Source organism: Aspergillus viridinutans (assembly GCF_018404265.1).
Source record: "Aspergillus viridinutans IFM 47045 DNA, scaffold_4, whole genome shotgun sequence".
Classification (NCBI taxonomy): Eukaryota; Fungi; Ascomycota; class Eurotiomycetes; order Eurotiales; family Aspergillaceae; genus Aspergillus; species Aspergillus viridinutans.
The window spans coordinates 2,416,131-2,442,158 of record NW_025091220.1 but is presented as its reverse complement, the minus strand read 5'-3'; the positions used below and the strand labels follow the sequence as shown (position 1 = coordinate 2,442,158).

At 51.1% G+C, this 26,028-nt stretch overlaps 8 protein-coding genes across 8 annotated transcripts; 4 read left to right on the top strand and 4 right to left on the bottom strand.

Moving 5' to 3' along the window:
- Nucleotides 1-348: 348 nt before the first annotated feature.
- Nucleotides 349-1,654, bottom strand: Aspvir_006801 (putative GPI anchored protein; the record flags this gene model as incomplete). The annotated part of the gene is made up of 2 exons (XM_043269991.1): nt 349-965; nt 1,045-1,654. The coding sequence occupies 2 exons, from the start codon at nt 1,652-1,654 to the stop codon at nt 349-351; spliced, it is 1,227 nt and encodes a 408-aa protein (XP_043125926.1).
- Nucleotides 1,655-2,555: 901 nt separating this feature from the next.
- On the bottom strand, nt 2,556-5,755 carry Aspvir_006800 (formin-mediated actin nucleation enhancer; the record flags this gene model as incomplete). The annotated part of the gene is made up of 2 exons (XM_043269990.1): nt 2,556-5,567; nt 5,684-5,755. The coding sequence occupies 2 exons, from the start codon at nt 5,753-5,755 to the stop codon at nt 2,556-2,558; spliced, it is 3,084 nt and encodes a 1,027-aa protein (XP_043125925.1).
- Nucleotides 5,756-8,001: 2,246 nt separating this feature from the next.
- Nucleotides 8,002-11,644, top strand: Aspvir_006799 (putative PAB1 binding protein (Pbp1); the record flags this gene model as incomplete). The annotated part of the gene is made up of 5 exons (XM_043269989.1): nt 8,002-8,168; nt 8,433-8,619; nt 8,687-8,960; nt 9,031-11,388; nt 11,439-11,644. 5 exons carry the CDS (start codon nt 8,002-8,004, stop codon nt 11,642-11,644), a joined length of 3,192 nt encoding a protein of 1,063 aa, XP_043125924.1.
- A 2,254-nt stretch (nt 11,645-13,898) lies between these two features.
- On the top strand, nt 13,899-16,749 carry Aspvir_006798 (COPI-interacting protein CEX1; the record flags this gene model as incomplete). The annotated part of the gene is made up of 9 exons (XM_043269988.1): nt 13,899-14,021; nt 14,081-14,218; nt 14,307-14,417; nt 14,488-14,634; nt 14,696-15,069; nt 15,131-15,425; nt 15,482-15,685; nt 15,744-15,916; nt 15,981-16,749. 9 exons carry the CDS (start codon nt 13,899-13,901, stop codon nt 16,747-16,749), a joined length of 2,334 nt encoding a protein of 777 aa, XP_043125923.1.
- Nucleotides 16,750-17,347: 598 nt separating this feature from the next.
- On the top strand, nt 17,348-19,462 carry Aspvir_006797 (uncharacterized protein; the record flags this gene model as incomplete). Its single annotated transcript, XM_043269987.1, has 1 exon — nt 17,348-19,462. One exon carries the CDS (start codon nt 17,348-17,350, stop codon nt 19,460-19,462), a length of 2,115 nt encoding a protein of 704 aa, XP_043125922.1.
- Nucleotides 19,463-19,779: 317 nt separating this feature from the next.
- Nucleotides 19,780-20,637, bottom strand: Aspvir_006796 (peptide alpha-N-acetyltransferase complex A subunit ARD1; the record flags this gene model as incomplete). Its single annotated transcript, XM_043269986.1, has 2 exons — nt 19,780-20,162; nt 20,244-20,637. 2 exons carry the CDS (start codon nt 20,635-20,637, stop codon nt 19,780-19,782), a joined length of 777 nt encoding a protein of 258 aa, XP_043125921.1.
- A 603-nt stretch (nt 20,638-21,240) lies between these two features.
- Nucleotides 21,241-22,731, bottom strand: Aspvir_006795 (PI-PLC domain-containing protein; the record flags this gene model as incomplete). Its single annotated transcript, XM_043269985.1, has 3 exons — nt 21,241-21,461; nt 21,528-22,127; nt 22,197-22,731. 3 exons carry the CDS (start codon nt 22,729-22,731, stop codon nt 21,241-21,243), a joined length of 1,356 nt encoding a protein of 451 aa, XP_043125920.1.
- Nucleotides 22,732-24,256: 1,525 nt separating this feature from the next.
- On the top strand, nt 24,257-25,297 carry Aspvir_006794 (SUR7/PalI family protein; the record flags this gene model as incomplete). Its single annotated transcript, XM_043269984.1, has 2 exons — nt 24,257-24,662; nt 24,741-25,297. 2 exons carry the CDS (start codon nt 24,257-24,259, stop codon nt 25,295-25,297), a joined length of 963 nt encoding a protein of 320 aa, XP_043125919.1.
- Nucleotides 25,298-26,028: the final 731 nt, after the last annotated feature.

The following is a 26,028-nucleotide window of genomic DNA, read 5'->3' as shown; positions in this document are numbered from 1 at the left end:
CACATAGACCTGACACCGGCAGGGAAAGCAAAATAATAGAACGCAACCTTGAGCCTGAAGCAATGGTGAAGATAGTAAACGGAGGTTCTGCGGTGTCGGAGAGTGTCGGTGCTCGCTCACCGGGTGTCGTCCCAATCGGGTAATATTTCGCTGGCCCCACGTGCCGTCCTCCAGGAACCGCCCCACGGGGTTTGATTTTCCGCATTCATTTACCCGATATAAGAGCCGTTAACTGTTACTTTGGAGTAAAGACATTTACGGGACCATATAATATAGCATTCTATTGTTATTGTCATTATCCGGTGTCATTGTTATCATCGTCATAAACACATTCAGTCATCAGGGAGTCTATATCGCCCGTATCATCATCATCCCTAGAGCACCAATTGTGCATATCGCCGTGATCGAGTGTCGGCTGGCTGCATTCTCTGGCTGGCTCTTGGCCAGGGTTCCGCTAGCAGATACACTTGATACAGCGGTACAGCTGGAACCACATGCATACCCAGTTGGACAGCATCCTCCACCCACAGTGTCTGCACAGCTAAACCAGCCACTGGCGCATCGTCCCGTCCCGCTGGCCGCGGTGGTCGTCTGGGCTGGCACCACGATGGTACGACCGTCCGATGTGATGGTCGACGATGCCTTCGCAGGGCAGGACGTAGTATCACAGTCTCGTCCTGTGCGGCAGCAGCCTCCTTCATAATAAGCAGAACAAGCATAGAACCCGGTTGGGCAGATTGAGCCTGTCTGGCTGCTCTGGGAGGTGGTGGCGGTGGAGAGGCTGGTAGGTCGAGCTGGAGGCGTCAGTCCGCCTGTGGATTGTGTTGTTGTTCTGCTGCTACTGCTGCTACTGCTACTACTACTGCTGCTCGAGGACTGGGTTGTCACTGGAGGGACGGTTCGAGTACCAGTGGACACTATGACGGTGGAGCTCAAGGTCACCGTCACCGTGAAGACGTAGGCACCTGTGCAAATAAACGTCAATAAGCCTATCACGCAGATAAAACTCAGTCCGACCCGCAGAGTCAGCAACCTGAAACTTACACCCGCCACTGACACACTCATAGCCAGGAATACAGCAACCGCCTCCCAAGGAAGCCGGGCAGCTCTTGTAACCCTCCTGACAGGATCCAATGACGCCAGAGCAAGTCTGGCCTTGAGGACAACACCCTACGTCACCCAACCCAGTGTCCTGGACCAGCACACAGGTATCTCCAGCGCCACAACAGCTGTTCGGCCGGTCAATCGCCGTACAAGCGAAAGTGCCAGTCGGGCATTTGAAATCTCGCCCAATCAGCGGGCTGAAGCCCATATTAGTCGGCACCGACCGCCGAAATGGATATGCCCGAGGCTGAATGTCTGGTGCCTCGGGGGTTTCGTAGCTTTGAGAGCTATACGTCTCGTTCGTGGTCAGGGCAACCTCGTCTGCCCTTTCAAAGTCCCAATAATCAAAGAAGAACTTCTCCCCCTCATCCTCGGACATCTTCTTGACACCGCGGATGACTGCCCTTGCGAGATCAGGCTGCAAGTCGTCACTCTGTCGGGAGACATCCTTGATGACAGGAATTGACGATGAGCTGCCATTCACTGAGAGGGCATGCACTGGAAGCGATGCAGGTACTAGGGCCCAGACTATGAAACGGATGGGCCACATCGATCCGTGTACCCTCTGTAGCTTTGACTCGGTTAGTATCATTCATTTAGTCTTAAGAAGCAGATGGAAACATCTTACAAAGCGACAATGTCGTCGTCGGTCAAGAACAGCCTGCACAGGTATATAGCTTAACCTGGCTTTCAGGTGCCTATCGATAAGGTCGGCAAATAGAATGGCAGTCGAGAATCAGCCAAAACAGAGGCTTGACAACAATAGATACAGTGGTTCTCAAGTCATAAAAGTCGATATAGGGCCCTCATTAGTATAAAAGAAAAGAAGCAAAATAACAGAGCACGGCAGGCTTGAAACATGAAAATACTCCTCAAAAATAAACATGTGGCTGGGGGACTCAAGTTCTCAACACCTGATTCTGCTGGCAATACAGAGAATCATTACTCACCGCCTTTTATGTAGTATCAAATCCATGAACGTCTGTATGTATTGGGATTACGAGAGATTTTCTTCCTTAACTGCCCATGGCAGGTCAATACGTCTTTCGGAGTATGCACATATTCTATTCCTCGCTGAGGTAGTATAAATTACTGGAAGCTGCAATATGTCAAAGGATGCAGGACAATAGCATCGTCACAAGGGTCATAACACGCCGTATGAGGGCAGGGGTATCGTCAGCAACATGCAATGCTCACGCTTTCGAACAATGTAATGACAGGGAGAAAAACACAGAGGAACTTGGATAGACAGAGTACTGGCATGATAAGAACAAAGTGCGATGAGATGACTGTGGAAGGGGAAAGGGAAGAGAAAGAATGAAAAGATAAAACAAAAATCGCAAAACGAGCCGCTTTGGTGCGGCCAACGGCTCTCGAAGAGACTTGGAAGGGGTAGACGAGGCCGTTTGACGTGCTCAGTGGCGTAGAAAGTAGACAAACAACAGGTGTTATTATGTTGACGAGTCCACTGCCCCTTCACTTGTCGTTGGCTCGTCGTCCTTGGTATCTTCTGCCTCTCCGTTGATTAACTCTGACGCCGAAGCCAGTGTCGAAGGTGTTGTCTTTTCCTCGCTCTTGCTCGTCGAGTCTCCATTGTCGGCGCTTGCTTCAGTGTTGTCTTCTGTCGAATCTTTGATTGACGGCTGCTCAGCCTGTTCGGGCTGGTCTGACTGCTCGGGTTGGGCAGAAGCTGCCGCTGCCGATTCCGCTTCTGCCTTCTCCATTTCCGCTGCTCGGGCTTGCTGTCTCTCCCAGACCTCCTTCCGTATGCGATCGTCTTTGACTCGACGTTGTCGCTCAGCCTCTTCCACGCCGCCGCTCTTCTTCAGCTTTCCCTCTTGAACAAACGCCCCAAGCTCTTTCTGGAAAAGTCCTATCCGACGATTCTCGAGTTCCTTCTGTCGAGCTTTTTCTGCCCTTTCGATCGCTTCTAATCGAGATTCATGATTAGGCTGGAGTGCGCGAACCTCACCCAGAACGTCATCCTTCGCCTTCATGGGGTCGATCGCTGTGTCAATAACCACGTTGCGCGACGTGTTTCGCAGAGTGACGCCTCCGTTGACATTCTGCTGCAACGCCTGCTGTTTGGTAGCCTGTTCAACTAGAGCAAAAGTCTGAGCGGCCTTCTCGAGATCATCTTCGAGATCCGCAGCCAGATCTTCCTGCATGGTTAATTGATCGCGTTCCTCACACACAAGCTGGAGCTCCTTCTCCCAAATCTTCGTCCAGATCGGTTTCTCCCGTTTCAGGAATTCTTGCATCTTCTTCATCTCCTTAGTGACGGCGCTAATTTCTTTGCTGACGCTTTCTAGCTGCCTTGGGAGGGGTCGGACTCCACGTGATACCACGTCTTTACGAAGATCTTCAACCAGATCTTGAAGGTCGTCGACCCGCCCAACGAGTCGTTCCGACTCATCTGCGAGTTCTTTTTTGCCGGCGTTGACACGGGCACGACCAGCATCACCTTCATAAGACGGCACGGCAACATCTGTCGCTGCAGATTTCACACCATTTGCCTTAGCGCGAATCGCATTCATCGAGCTAGCAATATCCGACGAGAAATTCGAGTATGTCTGCCGTAGCACTGCAAGATCACGCTTCAGACTCTGAAGCTCAGCCAGTTGGCCGTTACTTCCAGTAATAGGGCCCTTCCGAGCGGTTCCATCTGGAAGAGAAGTGGGAATTGAGACGGGGGGCGCGGCGGCCAGGCGAGCAATCTCCTTCGCGGCCTCTAACTGACGGTCTGACACGCGCTGGATGATACTTTCTTGTCCTTCAAGAGAACCTTTCACGCCTTCAATCAGACGACGAACTCCGCCAAGCTCATCATCGAAATGCTTCTTGACCTCGTCAAGTATATCCACATTCAAGACAAGGACCGATCTATCTTTGATGTCATTCAAATCTTCCAATTCATGCCGCACCCCAGAGATCGGGTCTTGAATATAGATCTCTGGCAGATCAACCCCGTTGTTGTGTGTGTTCCATGCAAATTTCTCAATGAACGCAAGCTGCAGTCTTCCGATCGTCAACCCGCTGTAGCCTTCCGGAAGGACATATTTTTTGATCTTGCTTTTGTACTGTAAAAATAGGGTAAGCTCTTTTCCGGGGGACGGCTGATCAGTTGCAAACTGCGAGGACTGCGGTGGCGTTGATACACCGGTAGACGGTCGTTGGATGGTTGAGCTTGGTGTGCCCGGGGCTGCTCCTTCATTGGGTATGAAAGAATCCTTGGTCGGTTCAAATGCCTCCGCCAGGGATGGTTCCTCGGCAGACTGAGGCAGCCCAGGTTGTTTTCCGGCGACTGTAGGGCCATCGATCGTACCAGCTTCAGACCGGTGTGGCGCTTTCTCCGGACGTATTTGGGATACAACCGAAGCATTTGCCTGAGACTGTGTCGGGGATGCGGTGCGAGCCTTGTTGAGCTCGTCCTCTCCTCCTTGGGCAAGGTGTGAGGATGGCAATGGCTTCGCAGTTGTTTTGCTTGGGGTAACCGCATCTTGCGGACGATTCGTCGATCGTTGTCGCCCGTGCGCATAAGACCCTCGCAAGCGTACTGCATTCAAAGATTCGCGGACATCACGACCGCGATTTGGGACAGGAGAATTCTGGGTTGGCAGAACGGGGACACCATTTGTCGATGCTCCCAAATGTTTCTGTATCTGGTAGGCAGAAAACCGCCGCGAGGCTCGTCTTTCCAGTTCTCCACTTCTTTGGAGGGCACCCAAAGCATCGTCCTGCTTGGGGGGAGGGGGCGGAGGGGGGGGAGTAGGATAACCAGAGAAGTCGGGTGAAGGCATGGCTACCCTTGAGGAAGTTTCGGTCTCGGGTTGCGATGGCTGAGATAGGATCTGCTGCGCCTCTCGTCTTGATGCTTCTCTCTCCGAGTAGCTAGTACCCCTCGTGTCGCTCGAAGGCTGCGCTGTAGAACCAGCATGAGCCCCGCCGGGCTGGTCTTCGAGTGAGCCATTGCTTCCATGCCGACGACTACCTGGCCTTTTCGGCGAACTGGCAGTGGCTGTGGCTTCCTCATACATCTGGTTTATGACGGCACTCCCCGAGCTTGCCTGCCGGCCAGGCAAGGGGCGGCTTTCTTCCCTTTGCTGCCGCGAGCGCAAGCGAGCCTGCTTCTTCTTGAGACCATGGAGGAGGTTGATAATTATGTCACGAATACGAGGCAGATATCGATCGAGGCTCTGGGGAGACGCCTCCTGGCTCAGTGTATCTTCGAGGATTGTGCGGAGGAGGTCAGGCACTGGGCCCAAGTCGGAGGTATCAACACCAATCGCATTGAAGGCGCGGCAGGCTAGGTTAAATTCATAACCCAGTCGCACGTAGACGTCTGAGACTTCGTTCTCGGACGCCTGTCTTCGAGACCATTGAGTCAAGGTCTCCAGCAGTTGTTTTGTAGCGACAAGGAGATGGGTGACACTTTTCTCGATTTGGGAAATTTGTCTATCGGGCTGTGAGGATTTGAACAGCGAAAGCGTCGTTAGCATAAACAAGGCCGAAAAACAAGAAACAGAACCTGTATCTTTGAAGCGTCGAAAAGCACAACAGGGGGGGGCGATAAGCTTACCACAACAGTCCTTGACGACTGAGACCTGCCTGAGCTGGACGAACTGCGTGGTGCGGAAGATTGCGAGGTCATGGCGGAATCGGCACTGCTCGCAGACCCAGCGGGAACGTGTCGAGGTGGACTTCGCTGGGAGCGAGACGAACCGCTTAAGGTAGGTTGCATTCGCGGGGACACCGTGGGAGGGCCTTTCTTTAAACAGCACGGGCGACAGGGCGGTATTCCGGTGAAGTTGGAGGAACAAACCCGGGTCGCCGAAAGGGAAAGGGAGGGGGCCAACTGACACCTGGAGAGGGCGCGAGATGGGAAGGGAGAGAAAGTCACTGGAACACTGTAATTACGCGAAGATGAAGGAAAGAAAGTCAAGGGAAGTGTAAGAGTGAGACAAACAAGCCCCAGAAATCGTACCAGCCACCACTTGTGGTGGATAAGCAGATTGTTCTCAATGGTGGACTTTGATCACTGCTGATCGTCGTCTTGGGCCGTAAGTCCGCACGGCGCACCTATCTTGTAGAGTGACATTAGTCAATTTATCGAAGATAGTAAGGTAGACTAAGTTCCGATCTTGTGGATTTTAGTGGTTAAATTACTGGGACGGTTGATGATTAGGCGCTTCTCAAGGACATGACCCTTGCCTGAGGCCACTGATATCAGCCTAGGTAACTCATCCGTTTCAGACACTACCGAAGTACTAGAATTGGGTGCTTCAAGAGGTGCCCTGAGCTTTTAAGACACCAGCCTCCGCCTTTCTTCCACGCAAGGACAATGACGATAGCAAATTCAAAGCAGACTTGCGAGAGTTGTAGTCTATCACTCCATAAGGGCAATCTTTATAAGTGTAAGACCATTCGGAGTACTTTCATAGGCGACTCTTATTTAGCATACGACCAATATGTATGTGGTGGAGATAGCACATGTAGTTCAGAGTGAGGTACCTACCTGTATATGGCCTTGTCATCTTACATTTATTACAGACACCCTGAATATGCTCTTCCTCTGTATGGATATACGTAAGGTATTGCTCTCGTGAGGCGGAAAATGACGAGATGATACCTATTATTGAAACAAATCTACTCCTTGTACAAATGTGAAGTAGCAACAGATTGTCGACATGGAGACTGGATTACAAAATGCGAGTAGTCCGTACCTACCTAAATGAGCTTACGGTAGGATTGAGTAAATAGTGCAAAGGAAGTACCTTACTTAGCGAGGCAGGCACACATGACTTGAATTATCAGCCCTTTCAGTTATTAGGTAGTCTAAGGTATGTATTGATCGCAAGTCAGAGAAATATAAGGTACTCTGTATGGTTCCAAGGTTAGTATAGGTATGAAATCTATCTTTGTATAATTTGAAAACATCAATCGCAGTTTAGCAAAAAAGCTCCATCCGACTCCCCAAACGAGAAGGTCATTGTATGGAAAGTTATAGTAGCCACTGTTCAGGCATCCACAGCCCTCTCAGGATCACACTATTCTCATTCTCACTACTTGCCCACTGAGTGTGGAGACCAAAGAGAGACCCTTAGGGACTCTGGAGTAAGTGATTTATATCGTATGAGGTAGTCCTGAGAAGACCGCCTATCTATTAGCAATCAACCAAGGATACTTTATGCTTATTTTCCATTCCAGACCCCTCAAGATTTGCCGGTGTCATCATCATGCCTTACGTATCTGGAACGGTGGTGAAACTATCCACCGTCATCATTTTCATTCCTAGCGGAGTGGAAGGAGCTTGGCCTTCGGAGCTCTCTGGGTCTAAGGTAATCCGGGAGAGAATACTAGGAGGCTACCTAGAATAGTAGTGTGTGCGCAGCGCAGTGAAGTCTCACCAGTACAGAATTTTGGCGCCTTGGTGCCTTACACTCCATGCTCCCACCCTTCGCACCTACTTACCTTACCTTACCTTAGTACTCCGTAGGTACTCTGTACTACCACAACCTTACTGGACCTCATTACCACACCTCCTTCATCTAGACTCTAAACACACCACCACCCTCTCCTTCACCTTCACCCTCCTTCCCCTCTTCTTCCTACACCTTGAATAATTTTTTTCTCTCCCTCTTTTACACTTTTCGAATTTTTCCTATCGCTGGTCGAAGCGCCGTGCTTCCGTTCCCCTTCGATAGCTGCTTCGACCCTTCTTTTTTCTCCCTTTGCTGTTTCCTTCCCCGCGTCACCACCGTCCTAATTCGCTAGCTGTCCTTCGTCGCCTTGTCAGTGCAGCCGCTGTGCTGTGGCTTCGTGCCTGTTCAAGACTTATACTTTCTCTAGCCTTGCGTCGTACTGATTTTCACGGCGCGGGCTCTGTTTTGATTGACGATGGCTTCCACCGTCAACTCTGTGTCAGCTGCCAGCAATGCTTCTGGTAATGCTGTCAATGCATCTTCGCAGAATCCTACTGGCAGACCGTCTTTAAGGACTACAAGCTCTAAGATATCGGATGGTGGTCGGCGACAATCCGGAAGCCCTTTTGATGGCGGTGCTAGGTATGTTGTCTGAATCGCTCCTAATCTGGTCCATAACGATCATTTGTTCTCATGTTGTTTCGTTTCACCGCCGGTMTCCTCGCAGTATTGTTCCCCGGAGCCCTCTCTATATTTGATTGTGCACTTTACTGCCATCAAGTCATGCCCTCTGTCCCCTCCCCATCCTCCTTCTCAAATCTTTTCGAGCACAATGGTGCTTGAATGCAACTTTAGGCTCAATCGCCTTTCGAAGGATAGACATGGTTTGCTAACACTCCCTCATAGACGCAGCAATTCTCAAAAGGCTTGGACGCAGGGCACAAATCCAATCACCCAGAGATCCTCGTATTCACCACACAACGGAAACATGACTCCCAAACCTTCCATATCTCCCAAACCCACTTCGAGAGAATCAAACACGCCCGACCAGCATGCTCATGACCGCCTCATCTTTCTGCTCACTAGCTTCATTGTAAGCTTGTCGCCCCATGATCATAAACATAACCGGACATTAGGGATGGGACGCTCATTATATCTAGGGACTTGATGCTACTATCACTACAAGAAGCGGAGAGAGATTCACTGGGATTTTCTCTTCCTCCTCCCTCGAAGCTCACGACTCTTCCATTCTTCTCAAGATGGTCCAACGGCCGGCAAAACAAGACCATCAACGAGCCAATGGTGTGAGCGATGTCGTCAGCCCTTTTCTGGGCACTGCGCCAGATCACAGCATGTCTTTTGATGTCAAGGATGTGGTCGATATTGCCGTGTCCAATGTTTCGACTGCAGAAGTCACAGCCAAGGCGCCCAATGGTATGCCACCATTTCTACTTCTTCCCTAATACTAGTCACAATAAAAATGTTCCTTGCTGATAAGCCTCAGGTGCTTCAAGTGGCTTCAAGACGGATACCGATATTTCAGGAAACTTCGCGATGCGTGAACGAACTCTGAAACGATGGGAGCCTGCAGCTGACACCGAGGTTGACATGTCCCTTGAAAGTACAAACGATACGACTGGATGGGATCAATTCGAGACCAACGAAAGGCTGTTTGGCGCCACTAGCAGCTATGACGAGCATATTTACACCACTCGAATAGACCGTTCCGATCCTTCATACAAACAAAGAGAGGCAGAGGCTGCTCGTATCGCTCGTGAGATCGAGGGTACCAATGTTGACAACGTTCATGTCAGAGAGGAAAGAGGCTTGGTTCCGGTCGACGACAGTGGGTTGGACGAGGAAGACAAATATAGCGGCGTCCGCCGCGATGAGAAGAGCTTTCCGCCGCTTGTTTCAGGACAGCCGAACAAATACACTCCGCCGGCACGCCGACAAGCCGCTGCGCAGCCCGCTGCTCAGCCTGTTGCAACCCCCGAGGCCAGTTCTACTGTGAAACAGACAGTTGCGACTCCAAAAGATGCAGCTCCGGCTCCCGTCCAGTCCAAGGAAACAGTCAAAACTCAACCAAGGTCGAATGCAATGGCGACCACGACGGTCGCTGAATCGGAACAAAAGTCGGTTCCAATCAAAGCTACCTCATCTGTCCCGTTAGCTCCAAAACGGCCCGCGGCTGAAAATGCTTCAGCAAATGTGGAAGCTGAGGTTCTAGACCATTTCCGTCAGTTTGCCAACAGTGAGAAACTAAAATTGCAAGAGCGGCGCCGTAACCAGGCATCGTATGACCGGACGGTGAAGCTGAACGAGTTGATGAAATTCTCAAAGAACTTCAAGCTTGCTACACCTGTCCCCAAGGACCTGGTACCTATTCTTGCGAAAGACCCACAGAAGCAGGAGGAAATTATTCAGAGAGCTCAACAACAAGCTGAGGAAAAGGTAGCTCCAAAGACTGCCTCAGGAGTTACGGAGCAGAAGCCCACGGCTCGTGTCAGTGGGACAGTGCAGACCACTACGCAGCCCGATCGCCCCAATTATCCTCGCGGTCGCCAGATGTACCCTCCCACCGGCCCGCAGGCTGGACCCGCTGGGCGGCTCCCACACCAAGGAATGCACCCAGGTCGGCCGGGCACTGGTATGCTCAGTCACCGACTGGCTGATAACCTGCAACAGCGGAAGGGAGCGGCAATGGCGCCTGTGCCCACGCCTTTGCCGATCCAGGAGGTTCGCATTCCTCCTAGTGGCCCTGCGGCAGATCACCCTGGCGTATCCAGCCCGAATAAGACGCAGACGCCTACCTCTGCTGTTTCAAGCAAGTTTAACGTGAAAGCCCTGGAATTCAAGCCAAATCCGGCTGCGAGTACCTTTACCCCCGGCGCCTCGTCCAGCCCATCGCCATTTGTTAGGGGCCGCTCTGTCTCCCGCGTTACAAGCCCTTCTGTCTTCTTTGGCGCGAAGAAGCCACGGCCGATCTCTGACCGACCGTCAATCAATGACCAGTTCAACCCTATTAAGCGCATGAAGAAGGAGAGCGCGGAGCAATCCGATAAGGCCTATAATTTCAATGGAGGCATTCCTCCGGCTTACAAGACCCTTCCTACCTGGGATGTAGCTCCGGCCAACGAGGACAAGACTTATGTCCAGATGTTCAAGCAGCCCGTTGCTCTGCCATCCATTTCTCCTCAAAGCCGCTCGTCTTCCACTCCTCAAGTTCCTCACCAGCCCCAGCTGTCTTTCCAATTTCAACAGTCGACCCCGGGAATGCCTCCTGCCTCCGGCCCTCCCCATGGTCCTCACAACCTGCACCCTCAACAGCATCATGGTTCTGGCCCAGGCCATTTTGAGGATCATCACCGTATGCAGATGTCGGCATCGACATCTCAGATCTTCCCTTCACCGAGATTGCAGCACGGGTACCCATCTCCTATGGCCCCGCATGCCCAGCTTGCGTTTGGACAGCCTGTCCCACAGTTCTATGTGAACCAAGGAGGTCCGCAATCATCTCATCTCAGGCATTTTCCGGGAGCACCTCAGTTTGTCAACCCTCAGACAGGCATGGGTGCCCCGATGATGGTGCAGCAGCCCTCGAGCGGGCCATACATGGGCGGTCCGCAGGGCATGACGCCCTATGCTCCTCAGATGCAGATGTATTCTCCAAACCCAGGTCACGCATACCCTCAGCACGCCCCTCCTCCGCAACCCCACAGTGGCTACCCAAGCCCTAGCCGCGGTGCCCCCATGATGATGCATCAGAATTCCCAGCCGGGGCAGCCCCCTCAGCCGGTCATGTTCATGTCGCCGGGACAACACGGGCAGCCCGTGTACGCTTCTCAACAGCCAGGTCATAGTATGTTTTTGCAGTTGTTGGGCCCAGCTAGGTTGTCTAACTTTCAATAGTGCCTCCCGTTCGTGGTAATTATCCTCAGCAGCAACCGCATTTCCAGTCTAGTCCTCATCAGAGCCATCATTATCCACCTCATCAACATCGAACGCCGAGCAGCGGATTTAACCAGATGCCTCAGATGCCACCTCAAATGTCTTCTCAGCCCCCTTCGGCTGTATCCTCAAACCCCCAACCTGAGGCTACAGATGAAGTGAAATGAGCAATGTCAACATCTCCGTCGTTGACGTTCGAGACATACAATCTTGCTGAAGTGGCAGCATCAACAGGTCACCGCCACTGGGCCTTTGTCGAGCCTTTCAACCTCCCTTACAGTTGATGTGAGGCTTCCTGTTTGGTGGTGGAACCTTTGCCCTCCCTCATCCCGGGTTTTCTGCCGAACCACTTCTGTACATCTGGTTCATCGTCGAAAGCTGCCAGTGGTAAGATCCTTCAGGTGGGCAAATTCTGAAACCCTAATTGTTATGTAGTATGTACCCTGTGGAAGCCGTATGCTCGAGTCGCTGATGCTGACGATCACGCGGTCAGCGTCTTGATGTCCTCCTGGGATTTCCCTCAGTTCCGGTCTCGCATCCGCGCAGGAAGTGATTATATGAGAAACGCGGAAGTGTCTTCAACGTTAAAGTCCGAGTTTCATCCCCTTTAGAGGTACTGTTGACGAAGTGATATACTTTGGCGCTTGCCTGTGGAACAGACAGATGCTGTGCTATTTGAAGGCCTACGCGGATGGATACAAGATGAAAGTCGTCAATTCTAGGTACTTGTGACCTCGCGGTAGATGCCTGCCGCTGGAAATTTTATAAGCCAATCATGTTCTGGAGATTCTTTTATGTCTTCTTAAGTTGTTGATTTTGCCTGCTTTTCTACTTCTTTGACGTTCTCATCTAAGCTGCTGTGGTAAACGAATAGGGAATGTGGAAGGGCGCGTCGAGAACGTGTCAGCCACTCTTGAGGCCTCGCGGAGGAAACTGGACTACTCGAATTCTCCATCTTGAAACCAAATTCATTATATAGAGGTGGAAAGGGATCCGAGAGGGGACATAAAGACTAGCTATCACACAAAATAGTAAGGGATGACATGATCACTGTGAGAACTAAGACGAGGAGTTGAACGGTGTTCCGGAAAACCTATCGTCCGAAGTTAGCATCGAGTTTTGTCTTGCTCGTATGAGGGTCTGATGTAAAGAATGAACACCACTAGCATCTCCTCAGGTCTTTTCAGTTTATATTGCGGTCTTCATTCAACCAAGAGCGACGACGATGCAGCCGCGGTACCATGGCTCCCACTCAATAACATCGAAGAAATATCAGCGGCCTGGGAACAGCGAATTCCACGACTCCGCACCGGAAACAGCTCACACCGTGCCACGCCCTCATTTCGATCCGACTTCTCCGTGCCCCTCGTCCATTCAAACAGTGACTGGGAGTCGCAAGGGTAGAGATACCCCGCCAAGGATATGTTTGCCACAGCCATTGGTTCCTGAAGTTCCTCATGGAGACGAAGCGGACCAGGAACCCCAGTATGTGGCGCCATATTACTGATTTGATGTGCACATGTCTTTCCAAGGTAAACAACGCCGTGAGCCTCGCGGCCAGGACCTCGTGTGCCTTTTACAAAATCATGTGCCTGTTTGGCTGAACGAGCCCGAAGGGTGAAGAGTTGAGGACTTGGACAGATGGCCGCCTGTTCTCGATGCATCTTGGAGGGGGGATTCCGCAGTTCCCAGGTCGAGCATTTATTCTCGCATTGAGACGGGGGTACCTTCGGCGGGGGATGCAGCGCGTGCTCTGGGATAACGCGGTCTGACCTTTTACCAGTGTCACATCACTGGAGATGCGTAGTGGTGAGGGAGTTGGGAAGCAAAGTGTTAGAGAAAGGAGGGGCGCTTGGAAGGACGTACCGATTAGTAGATAAGGAAGGCGAAATTGATTCTGACGGATTGTCGCGATAGAAGCTTAGAAAGTGGCTGTATGGGTTGTAAATAAATCATCAGTATGCGATCAAATAGGAAAAGCCCCGTGTAAAGACACGAAAGCTGTACAGCCCGCTGGTTCTCATTAGAGCCGTAGAAGTTGAAGCAAATGCCGTGTTGAGAGAAGGAAGAAGCGCATGGAGCTGGAGAGATGGCGGCGGAGGAGTGTTTTGTATTGTAGTTAGGCACGGAGTAACGATCGCCCTAAGCCGTATTGGGGCGGGGTATACCGAGGGCAATTCTGGCCAAATAATCGATCAGTGTCTCGTCTCCCATCATTCTCGCGAAGTTGCAAGACTCCAGTGGACGGGGTGTCCTTTTCAAACCGATTACCACATTCGAGTCGCTCTAACAGGGGCTGTCAGGGAGTTGAGCAATTACCATTAACTTGAAACGTCTGACATCCCGGCGCTGAAGCTCCTGGGTGCATCCGAACAACTGATCCTCCTACATAACAAAACACCTTGGCTCCGTCTCTCCGCCATGGATTTCCTCAAGTCAGCCGTCGCATCTGCGATCGCAAAAGGCAGCTCATTCCCTTATTCGCTCGGCGACAGAGTCGACATCTCAGACTCAATCTGGACCCTTCATAATGCTACCAAACGGGTATGATACTCCCCGAGACGCTGAAATTATAGCTCACTTACAATGGGCTGTCTATAAAGGAAGACGGCTCCCCGTGCAGCGTATTCACCTTCGATATCTCTTCAAATAATTCTCGCACCCCGTTGGCCAAAAATGCCGTGCGTAAATCGCGGACCTTGAGACATCCCGGGGTAATAAAAGTGCTGGACACTATCGAGGTACTAGGAATCCTTGGGCGCACTCATCACAGGACATGATGCGGGACGGTCCTTTTCTACTAGGCGCGTATATACTTACAGAATATAGACAGATACCAACATCTACATCGTGACCGAGCGGGTTGTTCCTTTGTCCTGGCATGTCAAGCGCCGAAGTCTGAGCAGGGAAACATCAATATGGGGGCTGTATACAGTGGCTGTAAGTGCCAGAATCCAAAATTTGTGTCTCGACATAATTGCTGAATTGTGCTTTTGCCTCGCTCTTATAGTCTACCCTCAAATTCATCAATGACGATGCCTCTTCCGTTCATGGGATTGTCAGGGCATCCTCAATATTCGCCAGTGAGAGTGGTGAATGGAAGCTTGGAGGATTTGATGTCTTGAGTTCCATGAACGACGAGAACGCGGTGATATATGTCAGTCGATCACTGCCGGTCAAGTCTGAGGGATCTCTGAACTTGCTGACGCGAAATGCAGACATACGGTAGCCTCGTACCAGACGCCGCTCGGTACACTCCCCCCGAAGTTGTCAAGGGCGGCTGGGATATAATCAAGAGACATCCCTTGGCAGCAGTTGATGCTTATGGGCTTGGCATTCTGATATACGAGGTGTTCAATGGCAGTTTTGCGGGAGGTGACCAAGTCGGCAAAACGACGAATATTCCACCCAGCATGCATCAAAGCTACAAACGTCTCTGCACCGCCAATCCTAAACTGCGATTGAGCGCGGCGCATTTTGTTGAGCAAGGGAAGAAGACCGGTGGTTTCTTTCAGACACCGTTGATCCGGTTGACGGACGACATAGAGAGCCTGGGCCTTAAGAACGATGCTGAGCGGGAGGAATTTATCAAGTATGTCCAAAGCACATCGTGTATTCTGCTGCGGTAAGACGTTGTGAGCTGACTTGGCCAGTGAGCTTGATGAGCTTTCGGACGATTTCCCCGAGGAATTCTTCAAGATGAAGGTCCTGCCGGAATTGCTCAAGTCAGTCGAATTTGGGGGCGGTGGCCCGAAGGTCTTGAGTGCTATTTTGAAGATCGGGACAAAACTGTCACCGGATGAATACAGCTCCAAGTTGACGCCTGTCATTGTTCGCTTGTTCGGCAACCCTGATAGGGCCCTTCGGGTCTGTCTACTCGACAACCTACCATTAATGATTGACAACCTACCGCAGAAAATCGTAAACGACAAAATCTTCCCGCAGATGGTGAGCTTGAGCGGAGACTCCAATATCTCGGACAGAGACTGACGTTGATCTTCTAGACGTCGGGATTCACAGACGTCGCGCCTGTTGTTCGAGAACAGACCGTCAAAGCTGTGTTATCGGTCGTCAATAAACTCAGTGACCGAACTATTAATGGAGACCTGCTGAAGTTCCTCGCACGAACCGCAAACGATGAACAGCCAGGTATTCGGACCAACACGACCATCTGTTTGGGTAAAATCGCGAAACATCTCGGACAAGGTGTAAGTGGGAAATGGCCACTTATTCTGGCACGTTGAAAGTACTAAAACTCGTCTGCAGTCACGGTCAAAGGTTCTCATTGCCGCGTTCACCCGATCGCTGCGAGATCCTTTCGTCCATGCCCGCAATGCCGGTTTGCTCGCGCTGGCTGCGACAATCGAGTTTTTCAACGAGGAGGATTGCGCAGGGAAGGTCCTTCCCGCTATTTGTCCCTCTTTGCTAGATAAAGAGAAGTGAGTCCTCGGTCTTTAATCCCCCTTTCCGACCCTGATTGTCGGCCCTGACAGAATATCCTAGGCTGGTGAGAGACCAAGCGAACAAAACTCTAGACTTGTATCTACAGCGCATTCGCAATTTCAGCAGCTCAATGGCGGATACGGTAATTCCAGCCACTGTTAGCGCAGAAACACCCAAGGACGCTGCACGAATTGGCACGTCAAATGATAAGTCCTGGGCCGGGTGGGCAATCTCCTCGTTTACCAACAAACTTACGACAGCGAACGGTGAGATACAGCCAACTACGGGTACGAGTAAACTGGCCGACACGGAGGCTGCTCGCTCAGCATCCGTTCCTCGCCCCACAAGATCATCACCCTCCACGCAGCTGGATCTACCTAAGAAAGTATTACGTGGCGAGGCTCAACCTCTAGGACGATCTCTATCGGACCAGCCGGTTTCGAGCTCTGTAACAGTGAACGGAACGGACGATGTCTACGAAGCTTGGGGCGCTATTGATGACGATGATGAGGAGAATGCATTGAAAGACGACGATCCGTTCAGTGCCCCAATTGTCACCAGCTCCCCGGCGCCAAAGTCCGCCACTATTCCTTTCGACGATGGAGGTGAGCCCGATTTTGCCGGGTGGTTGGCTGCACAATCCAAGGCCAAAGCGAAGAAACCCTTGACCAAGGGTTTGAGCAAGCCCGCCGCAACCACAATCGGTACTCGGACCTCCAGTCATACCAACCTTTCCAAACCAAAGACGCCGGTAGCCCCCACCAAAAAAATTGATACGAAGCCCAAGGATGAGGGCGAAGATGATGGTTGGGGTGACGCCTGGGATTAATGCAATAGATCCGACTGGTTGATCTCTCAAGTCTCTTTTGGATATTCCGCATTGCAAGGCAGGGAGTTTTGGAGCATTGGATAGCTTTTACGATACCAAGCACATATTGTAACATAATGATAGACTGCCAATCCCGCTGAGTTTCTATTGTCCACTTATCGCTATGAATGCGATGATGCTTATCGGTTAATCACATGCCGTCAAATCCCGTGATCAGCACGCACTCTTTCTGCTTCTCCGCCGCCTTTTCGGGCTGTAAGCTTCGGCTTCATCATCATAGTCCTGCTTATGGGGCTTCTATTACGGAAAGTTTTTGTACATTTGTGAGTTAGGAGGCAGGATCAGTCAATTAGCGGTAGGGGGTGGCCTATGCACAAGGAGCTGACTGTTTCTTCGACACAGACCTTTGTTAATTCTGCTGCCTTCGCAGTGCTCACCCAGTCTGAAGCCGCGCGGGCATCACTGTTTGGGGGGAAATTTAGATTCTCTCGATGATCAGTCAAATGCGCGATGCTTGATCATTGATCAGAACACTGCCTATTGTTTTCAGTAGAGTCGCCTACAACATTGCGGTTGACAATCATTCGACAATCTTGTGATGGATTCCGACGAGGCTCCTCCGCCATACTCCGCCGTCGATCCCTTACTCGCGCCGACGGTCAATAATAGAAATAACAATGCGTCAGCAGAGACAGCTCGTAGCTTTCTCCGCCTTCGCGGAGGTGAAGCGTCATTGAGTGATATCGCATCCAGGGATGGCTCCGCACCTTCCGTCGATGGTTCCTCAGCGGCGTCTTTCGCCCTCCCAGCCAACTTCGCATCCGCTACAGGCTACTTCATAGAGCGGCCTCCAACTCATTTTGGCGAGGAACGGCCTACTCTCTCGCACCTTCTGACCATCTACCCGCGGAGCCAATCTAAAGACTTTCCCCGTCGTCCTCGGTGTTGGAGCTCTCGAACGGCGGAGATCACCCAGCAGGACTGGGACATGTTTCTGAAATATCTTTTTCCTCCGCATCTGGGCCTCGCAGCATCGTCCGCTCACTTACCTCGGCAGCTGAGAGCCGAGATACAGAGGGATCGAAAAGATCGCCCGCAAGAGACCGATGAGCAACGCAGGCTGCGCATCGCAGCCGTGATTGAGGAATGGAACGAATGCTTCTTTGAGCCTCGTGCAACTCGCATCGAATTCATCTATGTGACGGAGTCCGAGAATGCGCCGGTCTCTCCATTGTGTCCTCGTTGTTACCCTGCCGCGACTAGGGCATCGCGGGCGAACCGGTCAACACAGGCACACGACGCTGAAAATTCTGCGCCCGTCTCCGCGGGCATGTTGCCAACGGTCGCAGGGCAACCGACAGCACCACCAGCAAGCGGTGCATACGCACCTGGGGTGTTCCCGTACCCAAATTCGCAGATGCCTCCTGCTCCCTACCCGCCGTATGGTCCTCCTGCCTTCTTTCCCCCTGGTATGGTTCCTAATACTCCTCCGCCTCCTCCTGCCCCTCATGCATATCCTTACCCTCCTCAACCGCCTTCACAATATCAGCAGCCTTCCTCGTGGGGCTGGAACAATCCTTCGTATGGTCCGCAGTATCCGTACTCAAGCACCTCCAAAGGTGGTCCTCTTGGCTGGTTATCGTCGCTGGCGTCGCATGCGCAGAAGTACAGTGAGCGCATTACGGAGCAAGCGCAACATTATGGAAGGCAGGTCGAAGAGCAAGCCATGGCTCATGGACGCTGGATAGAGGAGAAGGCCGGACTTAACAGTCGAAAGCTCGATGACGTTTTTGGCGGCCTGTCCAGCCCTCCTCATGTGGAATATGCCTCGAACAACCCACAGGCTCAAGGCTTTTACGCCCATGGCTATGGCTACCCCCCAGTGAATGTGGTGCCAACTCAACCCGTGACCCCACCGGTCACTCAGCCTGCTCGTAGAACATCAGTCGACTCTGTTTCATCTGAATCATCTTTTTCATCGATCGATTCGATATCGACGACGTCTGACCTCAGTTCGACCGATTTGGCGACTGTTCGAGCACAGCTTCAATCTCTTAATAACCATCACGACCGTGAGCTATACGAAGCGGCAGTCGGTCTTCGGCGTCAGCTCGATGTTTTGCGCGATTCCCGCCGCCAATCTCGCATTTCTGGAAGAGGCCATTGGAGAAATGGGCAGCAAGGGCACTGTCATGGCAGCTGGGGCCGGTGGGAGTCACCGCAGGAGCAGCAGCGGAGCTCTGCTGAGAGACGTGCCCTGAAGGAGGAGGTGAAAGCCACCAAGAAAGCATTCAAGGATGTGTTCCGTCGTGCTAGGGATGAACAACGGGAACGACGGCGGATCAAGCGTAACCGCTGGCGTCAGGAACAACGATTCCGCCAAACATCGAGGGAGAACGAGCATCCTCCCGAAATTCCTCTGGAGCAGCGGCTGCAGAATCTAGAATTGAGCAATAGTCAGGAGAGTGGGAGAATGGTTCGCACAGGTGCATCACATACGTCCGCACGGCAATCTGTGAGTTCTGAGGCCAGTGGCATTAGCTCAATAAACACACCTGGCACTGGGTTTGATGGCGGCAGTCACCGCGAAGGCGTAAATCCGGTGAACACAGAAGAAAGCAAAGACGGGCAGGAACAAGGCGAGGGGTTGAGAGGAACTAATAATTCTCCGTCGAAGCAAGACAAAGATGCTGGCTCAAACGATGCATCGTGATGGCCGTCTGTCTTTGGACGAGTATCAACGCCACGAGTGCATGGAAAATGCCAGCCCTATACAAGAGGGTACTTGCCGGTACAGGATCCTCGTATACCTGGATCCTCCTTATGATGTTAGGACTTTGCATTGTCAGTACATATTCATGGATATATTTTGGTCTAAAATGTTGATATTCGGATCTCATTTCAAATAGCCTTGTTCAACGGACAATATCACTGCATATTCTGTAGATCGAGCACATTTGTCGAGGATCTCGTGTAATTGTCCAAGAGGCTAGCTCTCAGAGGTATATAAATGACCACGAAGACTCGGTTCTACGAGCTGACACTTTGTTGCGAAGGGTTGGCTTCGTTCCTCTCGACCAGATCGCCGACACCCAAACTCCGGCCGACCTTGACGCGGACGGTCTTTTCTTCCTTCTTGCCCAGACTTCCAACCTCGTCGCCCTCATCAGCGTCCTTTTCGTCACTCTTGGCGCGCTCTCTGTCCATGCGCTCAATCTCCTTCCAGTCCAGCCATTGATCGGTAAGGTCCAGGCGCATGGCGTACGCATCCTCCCCATCCGCATAGTACTTGCTCTCGATGGACCCGACCTTGAAGCCGAGGGTGTCGCGGTACAGACGCAGGGCGGCAGTGTTGGAGACACGCACATGCAGCGAAACGTAACTGGCGCGATGGGACTCGGCCATAGCGCGTTCTTTTTTGTTCAATCAAATTCCGTCAGTCATGAACAGGGAAATTCGAAAGGGAAAAAAGCACGGGAGAGAGAAAAACATACGACTCATCCTCATCAATCTCTCGGCAATACCCAACCGGCGATGCGTCCGCATCACACTCAAACTCGTGATATGCCCGTGCTGCACCCCGTCCGTCGGCTCCTCCTCCATCTTCGCAAGTACATACCCGACCACCTTGGGATACTGCCCGGAGAGGTCGGCGGTGCCTGTGCCGGTGCCTGTGCCTGATGTGCCTGCGGCACCGCCCTTGTGTTTCGAGTAACCATTGCGGGGCCGCATGACGGCCACGAAGCTCAGTTGCGGCCAGGTCAGGGCATGGTAGAGGTAGTATTTCAGAAAGTAGTTTTCGGGGAGGTTGGTGATGTTGCAGGTCTGGATGGAGGGGAGGAGGTCGATGTACGAGGGGTAAGAGGAGAGGGGGACAATGTCGACCATTTTTGATTTTGGCTTGATTTGCTGGGAGTTTGGGAGGTTGGTGGTGTACGGCGAGTCCCTAGCGCTCTGTCCGAATTTTCAAGCGGTCTGACAGTTATATAGAGGCCAATTGGGTCTGCCTGGTCTTTGACCGAATGGAAAATGGGCTTGAATGGGTGCGGAGCTCGAAGAATGGAAGACTGATAATGATGACTGGGAACCGGAAATCATGTGGTTAGAGCGCGCTAAACCCTATTCGATCAGCCAATGGATATGCATCAACAGATCCATTTCGACAATACATGGCGCCCTCTATTGTTCGGGCCAATGTATATGGAGTTCACTCAGACCTATGTGCAAATAACCCATTGTTCTCATATAGTAGTCAGATGCGTCTTCATGATGCAGAACAATTCCTATTTCTATGCCTAAATATGATCCTCTGTAGAGGAAGAATGCCATATGAACAAACATATGTACATGTCAATAAATGTATCAATGCAGTCATATCATCATGAAAGATAATGCCTCAACGTAAATGGCAACCCACAACTCCAGACGCACTCAAGTAAACAATAGCCGAGGTCTATGTGATGAAGGTGAATACAAGCCCCAAGTCTCAAGTTAGAAGATCGAGGCGAACAAATGAACACCTGCAACAAATAACAGCGCGCCCAACAAGCTTCCTGCCGGCATCAGGCTAGGAGCAGCAGAAGTGGATCCACAGCAGCCGCCGCTATAGGTAACGTTGTTCATCTGGGCCGCTACTTCAAACACAGAGCCATTGAAATTGCCGTAGTTGTAGTAGTCGACGAGGAGGAAGTTGGGGGGACGATTCCACATGGCTATTAACAGGTTAGAGCCGGACATCCTTTCCTTCTAGCGACTTGACAAGCATGAGAAGAACTTACTAGTGCAGTTCTCGGCCATCCGTCCGAGACTACCCGGCCCGGACACGGCATTTGTCTGGTTCAGTTCCGCACTGTTGGGGATGAGCAGATCGATATTGGCAACGTTGATCTCGACGTTCAAATTGTGGTTGGCCATGTACAGGCGATTATGAGCATCCTCATTTGAGAGACCAGGGGGACGCTGAACGGTGCAAGGGAAAGTCGGGTCGGTTGGCGAGAAAGGTGTCTCCCACATTTGGGAAAATTCGTCCATAAGCCATGGGAGAGCAGTTTGGTTGGCTTGATAGTCCATAAACACGACGGCTCTCTTGCCGGACAAAATCATGGTCGACAAGGTTGGCCAGTCGTCCAGGGCCATGGGAATCTTCGGAGGCGTATAGACCAGGTCGGACAGGCCCGAGTCCTCGATCGGCTTGGAGAAATTTCCCGGTGCGACATAGTCGTAGTTCCCAATAAGAATGGTGACCACGTCATACGGGTGCTGTCTTATCCATTGGGTGACCGTGGTGAGGTAGTCAGTCAGGGTGCCCGCGTAGAGTAGATCACAACTGGTATGACAGAGATACATGGTGCTGTTTTCATAGTGAGTCTGGAATTGCACTGCAGGGGCCCCGCGTATCAGGTTAGCGGTCGGTCTCTCGCAAGGACATGTTCTTCAAGAGTACGTACGCATCCGGATACCGTCGTTCAACTGACTGGCCACCCCCAACGCTTGGTTCGCAGCAGCATTGCCTGGTTTGACAAAGGGACTGTTGTGAGCAGCCACCATGGTGATGTTCGAGTACTTGCGAGCACAGAATTCGGGATGGCCATTGCAAGGTTGAGTGTTGACAACGGGAGATGCCGAAGCCGACGCCGACGCAGTCACAGTGGCATTCGCCGTGGCATTGCCGACCAGTCTCGTCATTGTATCTGTGGAAGTGGTATGAATGGTCGAATTACCGACAGCGGTAGTGTTAGTCACAGCGGTCGAGGAGCCGACTTTGCCATCGCTGTCGGTGGTGAGAGTAAGAGTAGAAGTATACGAGAGATAAGTGCCAGTAGGCAAAGTTGCATCGCTGACATGGTCTGTGATAGTCCCTGTGATGGTGAATAGAGCGTCGGTCGTTGTTGTGGTGCTTGTAGCAGAGGTATCTTTTGCAGCCAGCGTCAGAGGAATGGCTGCTGCCACCAAGAGTGGCAGCCAACAGGTTAACAACTGCATTGTTGCTGCGAACGACAATGTGGTTCAAACAGGTCGGAAATTAAAATCAGATCATATAGGTCGTTCTATCTCAGGCGTTGACGGCTTAAATTGAATCTGCAACCTCGTCTTTGTATGTCCCTACGGAGTGGATGAGCTCTTTTGAGTCCGAACCCCAGAGTCCGTCAGCCGACGGTTTGAGAGTTCAATAGGAGAAGCGAGAGAGAGAGAGAGATAGAGAGACAACAGAGGGTGTGGTAAGGTAAGTTTAGGTATCATACCTGTAACGAACTTCCAGAGGTTGACGTAGTAGTGTAAAGGTGCCTTGCCCTACCAGTACCGAGAGATGCCTGGGACTAGATATCCGTAATTTGAAAAAGTTAATTGAGGCATCCGAAGCCTAAAGGAGCATTAATGATGACCCACTTGCAAGCCACTGGATAATCAGTGGCTGATCCCATGCAGATCGTGGCGCTCGTTAGTGGATATATTGAAATAGTACCCAATCATAGATAGCTCTGCATTAGGCAACTGGAAAACAGAATCCACATAGTGGGGAACTTCGCGGCTCAATGACGTTGAATTGCATTTCAGGGGCCAATGAACAACTACGATCGAATAAACGGTACTGTAGTTGCAGTGTGCTCGAGTCATTGTTGCTCAACAGTCCAGACCGTCCCATCCAATTATTGAGACTGACCGCACTCCAGAGTAGACCCTACCTAGGTACTTTAGAGGCCCAACACAAAGGCATAAGGGAATGTCCAGCTATATCCGACACAGGAGTCACTCAGGTTATACTGTCTGAAATGGCGCTACTCCTCTGTCAGTCGATCAACGGATCCATGATAATAGCGTAACGACCAGGCCGTGCCAATTGACTTGATCGCTGACGGTAATTTGAAGATCGCTGACGAAAGTGGAGCTTCTCAGCTCAGAAAAAGGGATATTGATTGACAGATAGACAGTAGTATCTCATAATACTATTGCCTACCCACTCTGAAACTAGTTGTTTCTGCACCCTTTCCACCGAGTTACTCGATACGTAGTAGTGAGAGTACGTACAAGTCATCAAGTCTGGCCGGTATCTATCTACTAGACTGATGGCATATTGATGTCTCAGGTGGTCAACTCCCTACTCCGTGCTCGTCTTGACGCTCTTCATCCGTCAAGTTCCCTTCTCTCGAGTTTGATGCTGAAAATCTACTATCCCTCCGTCTCCGTCCCGACTCTTATTCTTTCTATCTCCTTACTATCAATCTTCCGTTTCCCATCATTTCGTTTTACTTGATTGTTTCCTTGCCCTCTGAGGACGGACATTCCATATTGAATACTTGCCGCCTGTCTCTTCCATGTCTAACGTCATTCGTCCTACGTCTTTGGAATTGCTCTGCATCATTGGGCTTCCACAATCATATAGATATTTCCTATTATTACTCCCATCCGTATTACAAGTTACTTTGATATATTCTTCTCAATCCTAATTCTCAGGACGCCTAACGATCGCACGCTTAATCCGTCTCCCCCGAAGCTCTATACTGATTCCATGGCAAGGTTTCCAGCATTCCAGAGACGATCAGAACGGCCGGTTTACGGCCGGTCTCGGTCGAAGGTGCTTTGGCATCGGATCATACGCTCTTTACTCTATCTGATAGCCTGGATTTTCTTGCTTCTGGTCGTCATTGGCAATGTTTTCGACAAACCGGTTCTCCGAGAGATCTACTTTCTCAAGATCGATCTATCAAACATCGTTCCTCTGTCCGTCCCAAACGCTGTTCTCATAAACAGTATTGCCAGAACTATCGGTCTTCATGACTTCTACCAGGTGGGATTATGGGGTTTCTGCGAAGGATATATGGACTCCGGGATCACCCACTGCTCCAAGCCAAAAACCCTATATTGGTTCAACCCGGTCAAGATCATCCTCAGTGAGCTATTGGCGGGAGCTGCCAGTAGGTTATCCCTCTCCATCTCAAACTGTTATTTATCGAATGTGCAATGTTAACCTCAGGTTCTCCTCTCGCTCATAGTTGCACTCCCAAGTGATATTACCGATGCCCTCAAAATCGCTCGCCTCGCTTCTCATTGGATGTTTGCTCTCTTCATCACAGCCACTGTCCTGACCTTCATTCTGATCTTCCTCGCTCCGTTTGCCGTCTCCTCTCGTCCTCCTCAGACAATCTCGCCTGACCCTAGTGTCAACCATTTGCACCCTGCGCACCGGCGGCGCACCTTCGTTTTCCTTCGGGCCTTTCCTTTTCTTATTCTTACTTTCCTCGCCGCTCTCTTCACCATTGTTGCCTCAGTCGTTGCCACGGTCATGTTCACCATCTTCAAGAACGTTTTCACATCGTCTGGATACGATCTCAACATAGGTGCCGAATTGGGATCCCGGATGATGGCGTTCATGTGGATTGCGTCGGCATTCAATCTTCTGGCTTTCATCGTAGAGCTTGGTTCATGCTGTGCTGCCTGTTGCGGCGGCCGCAAGGCTCGGAAACAGCTCAAGTCTATTAAGCAAACAGAACGAGGGGCTTTAAAGGAGAAGGGCAGTCCCCATAGTCCTTCGACGACCGCAACAGATTGAACTGGGGTTCTACGCTTAACTCTTTTTCATCGGGATTAAAACCTTGTCGCTTCCTCCTGTGTCTCTCTCATGGCCCTGACTGGGGACGGAATCTCTCCCAGATTCGGCCTTTGTGCCGGTCAGCGCGAGGGGATAAAGAGAGAGCATCTCCGCTAGGACGATTCGTTCATGCACCAATTTACCGGTCAAAACTGGCCAACACGCAAGTGAGATGCTCCAACAAGTGTCAATACTCGACTCGATTACCATGTACATATATACGAGACCTTTTACCTTACACATCATCATTATCTCGAGCCGCTGTGTACGGCGTCCTGATCAGCTACGGTGAGATGTGGACTATCCGTTGCAACGAGCGCGTCAGGTCCGGACAGTTCCCACGAGCACGAAGACCATGTGTCTCATCTTTAGAGGATATATAACTGGTGATCTATTCGCTATTCTCTGGAGCTGTACCGATTTTGGGTTTACTTGTTGCTGAACATTCATGAATCTTACGACCGCATAACGATTGGCATGATTGCTTAGATTCCAGATCCGAAAGGGATTGTTTGTCTTCCCCATAGATATCGCTATATTTTGAGCTGAGTTGATAGATTATTAGACTGTATTTTGAAATAGAATTCTAGCAATGATTTGCTGATGTCTTCCTTTACTCATCGAGTGCTGACTAGTCTACAATATGCAAGTGTAACTCTGGTCTGTGCAATGCATGAGGGCCCTCCAAGGTC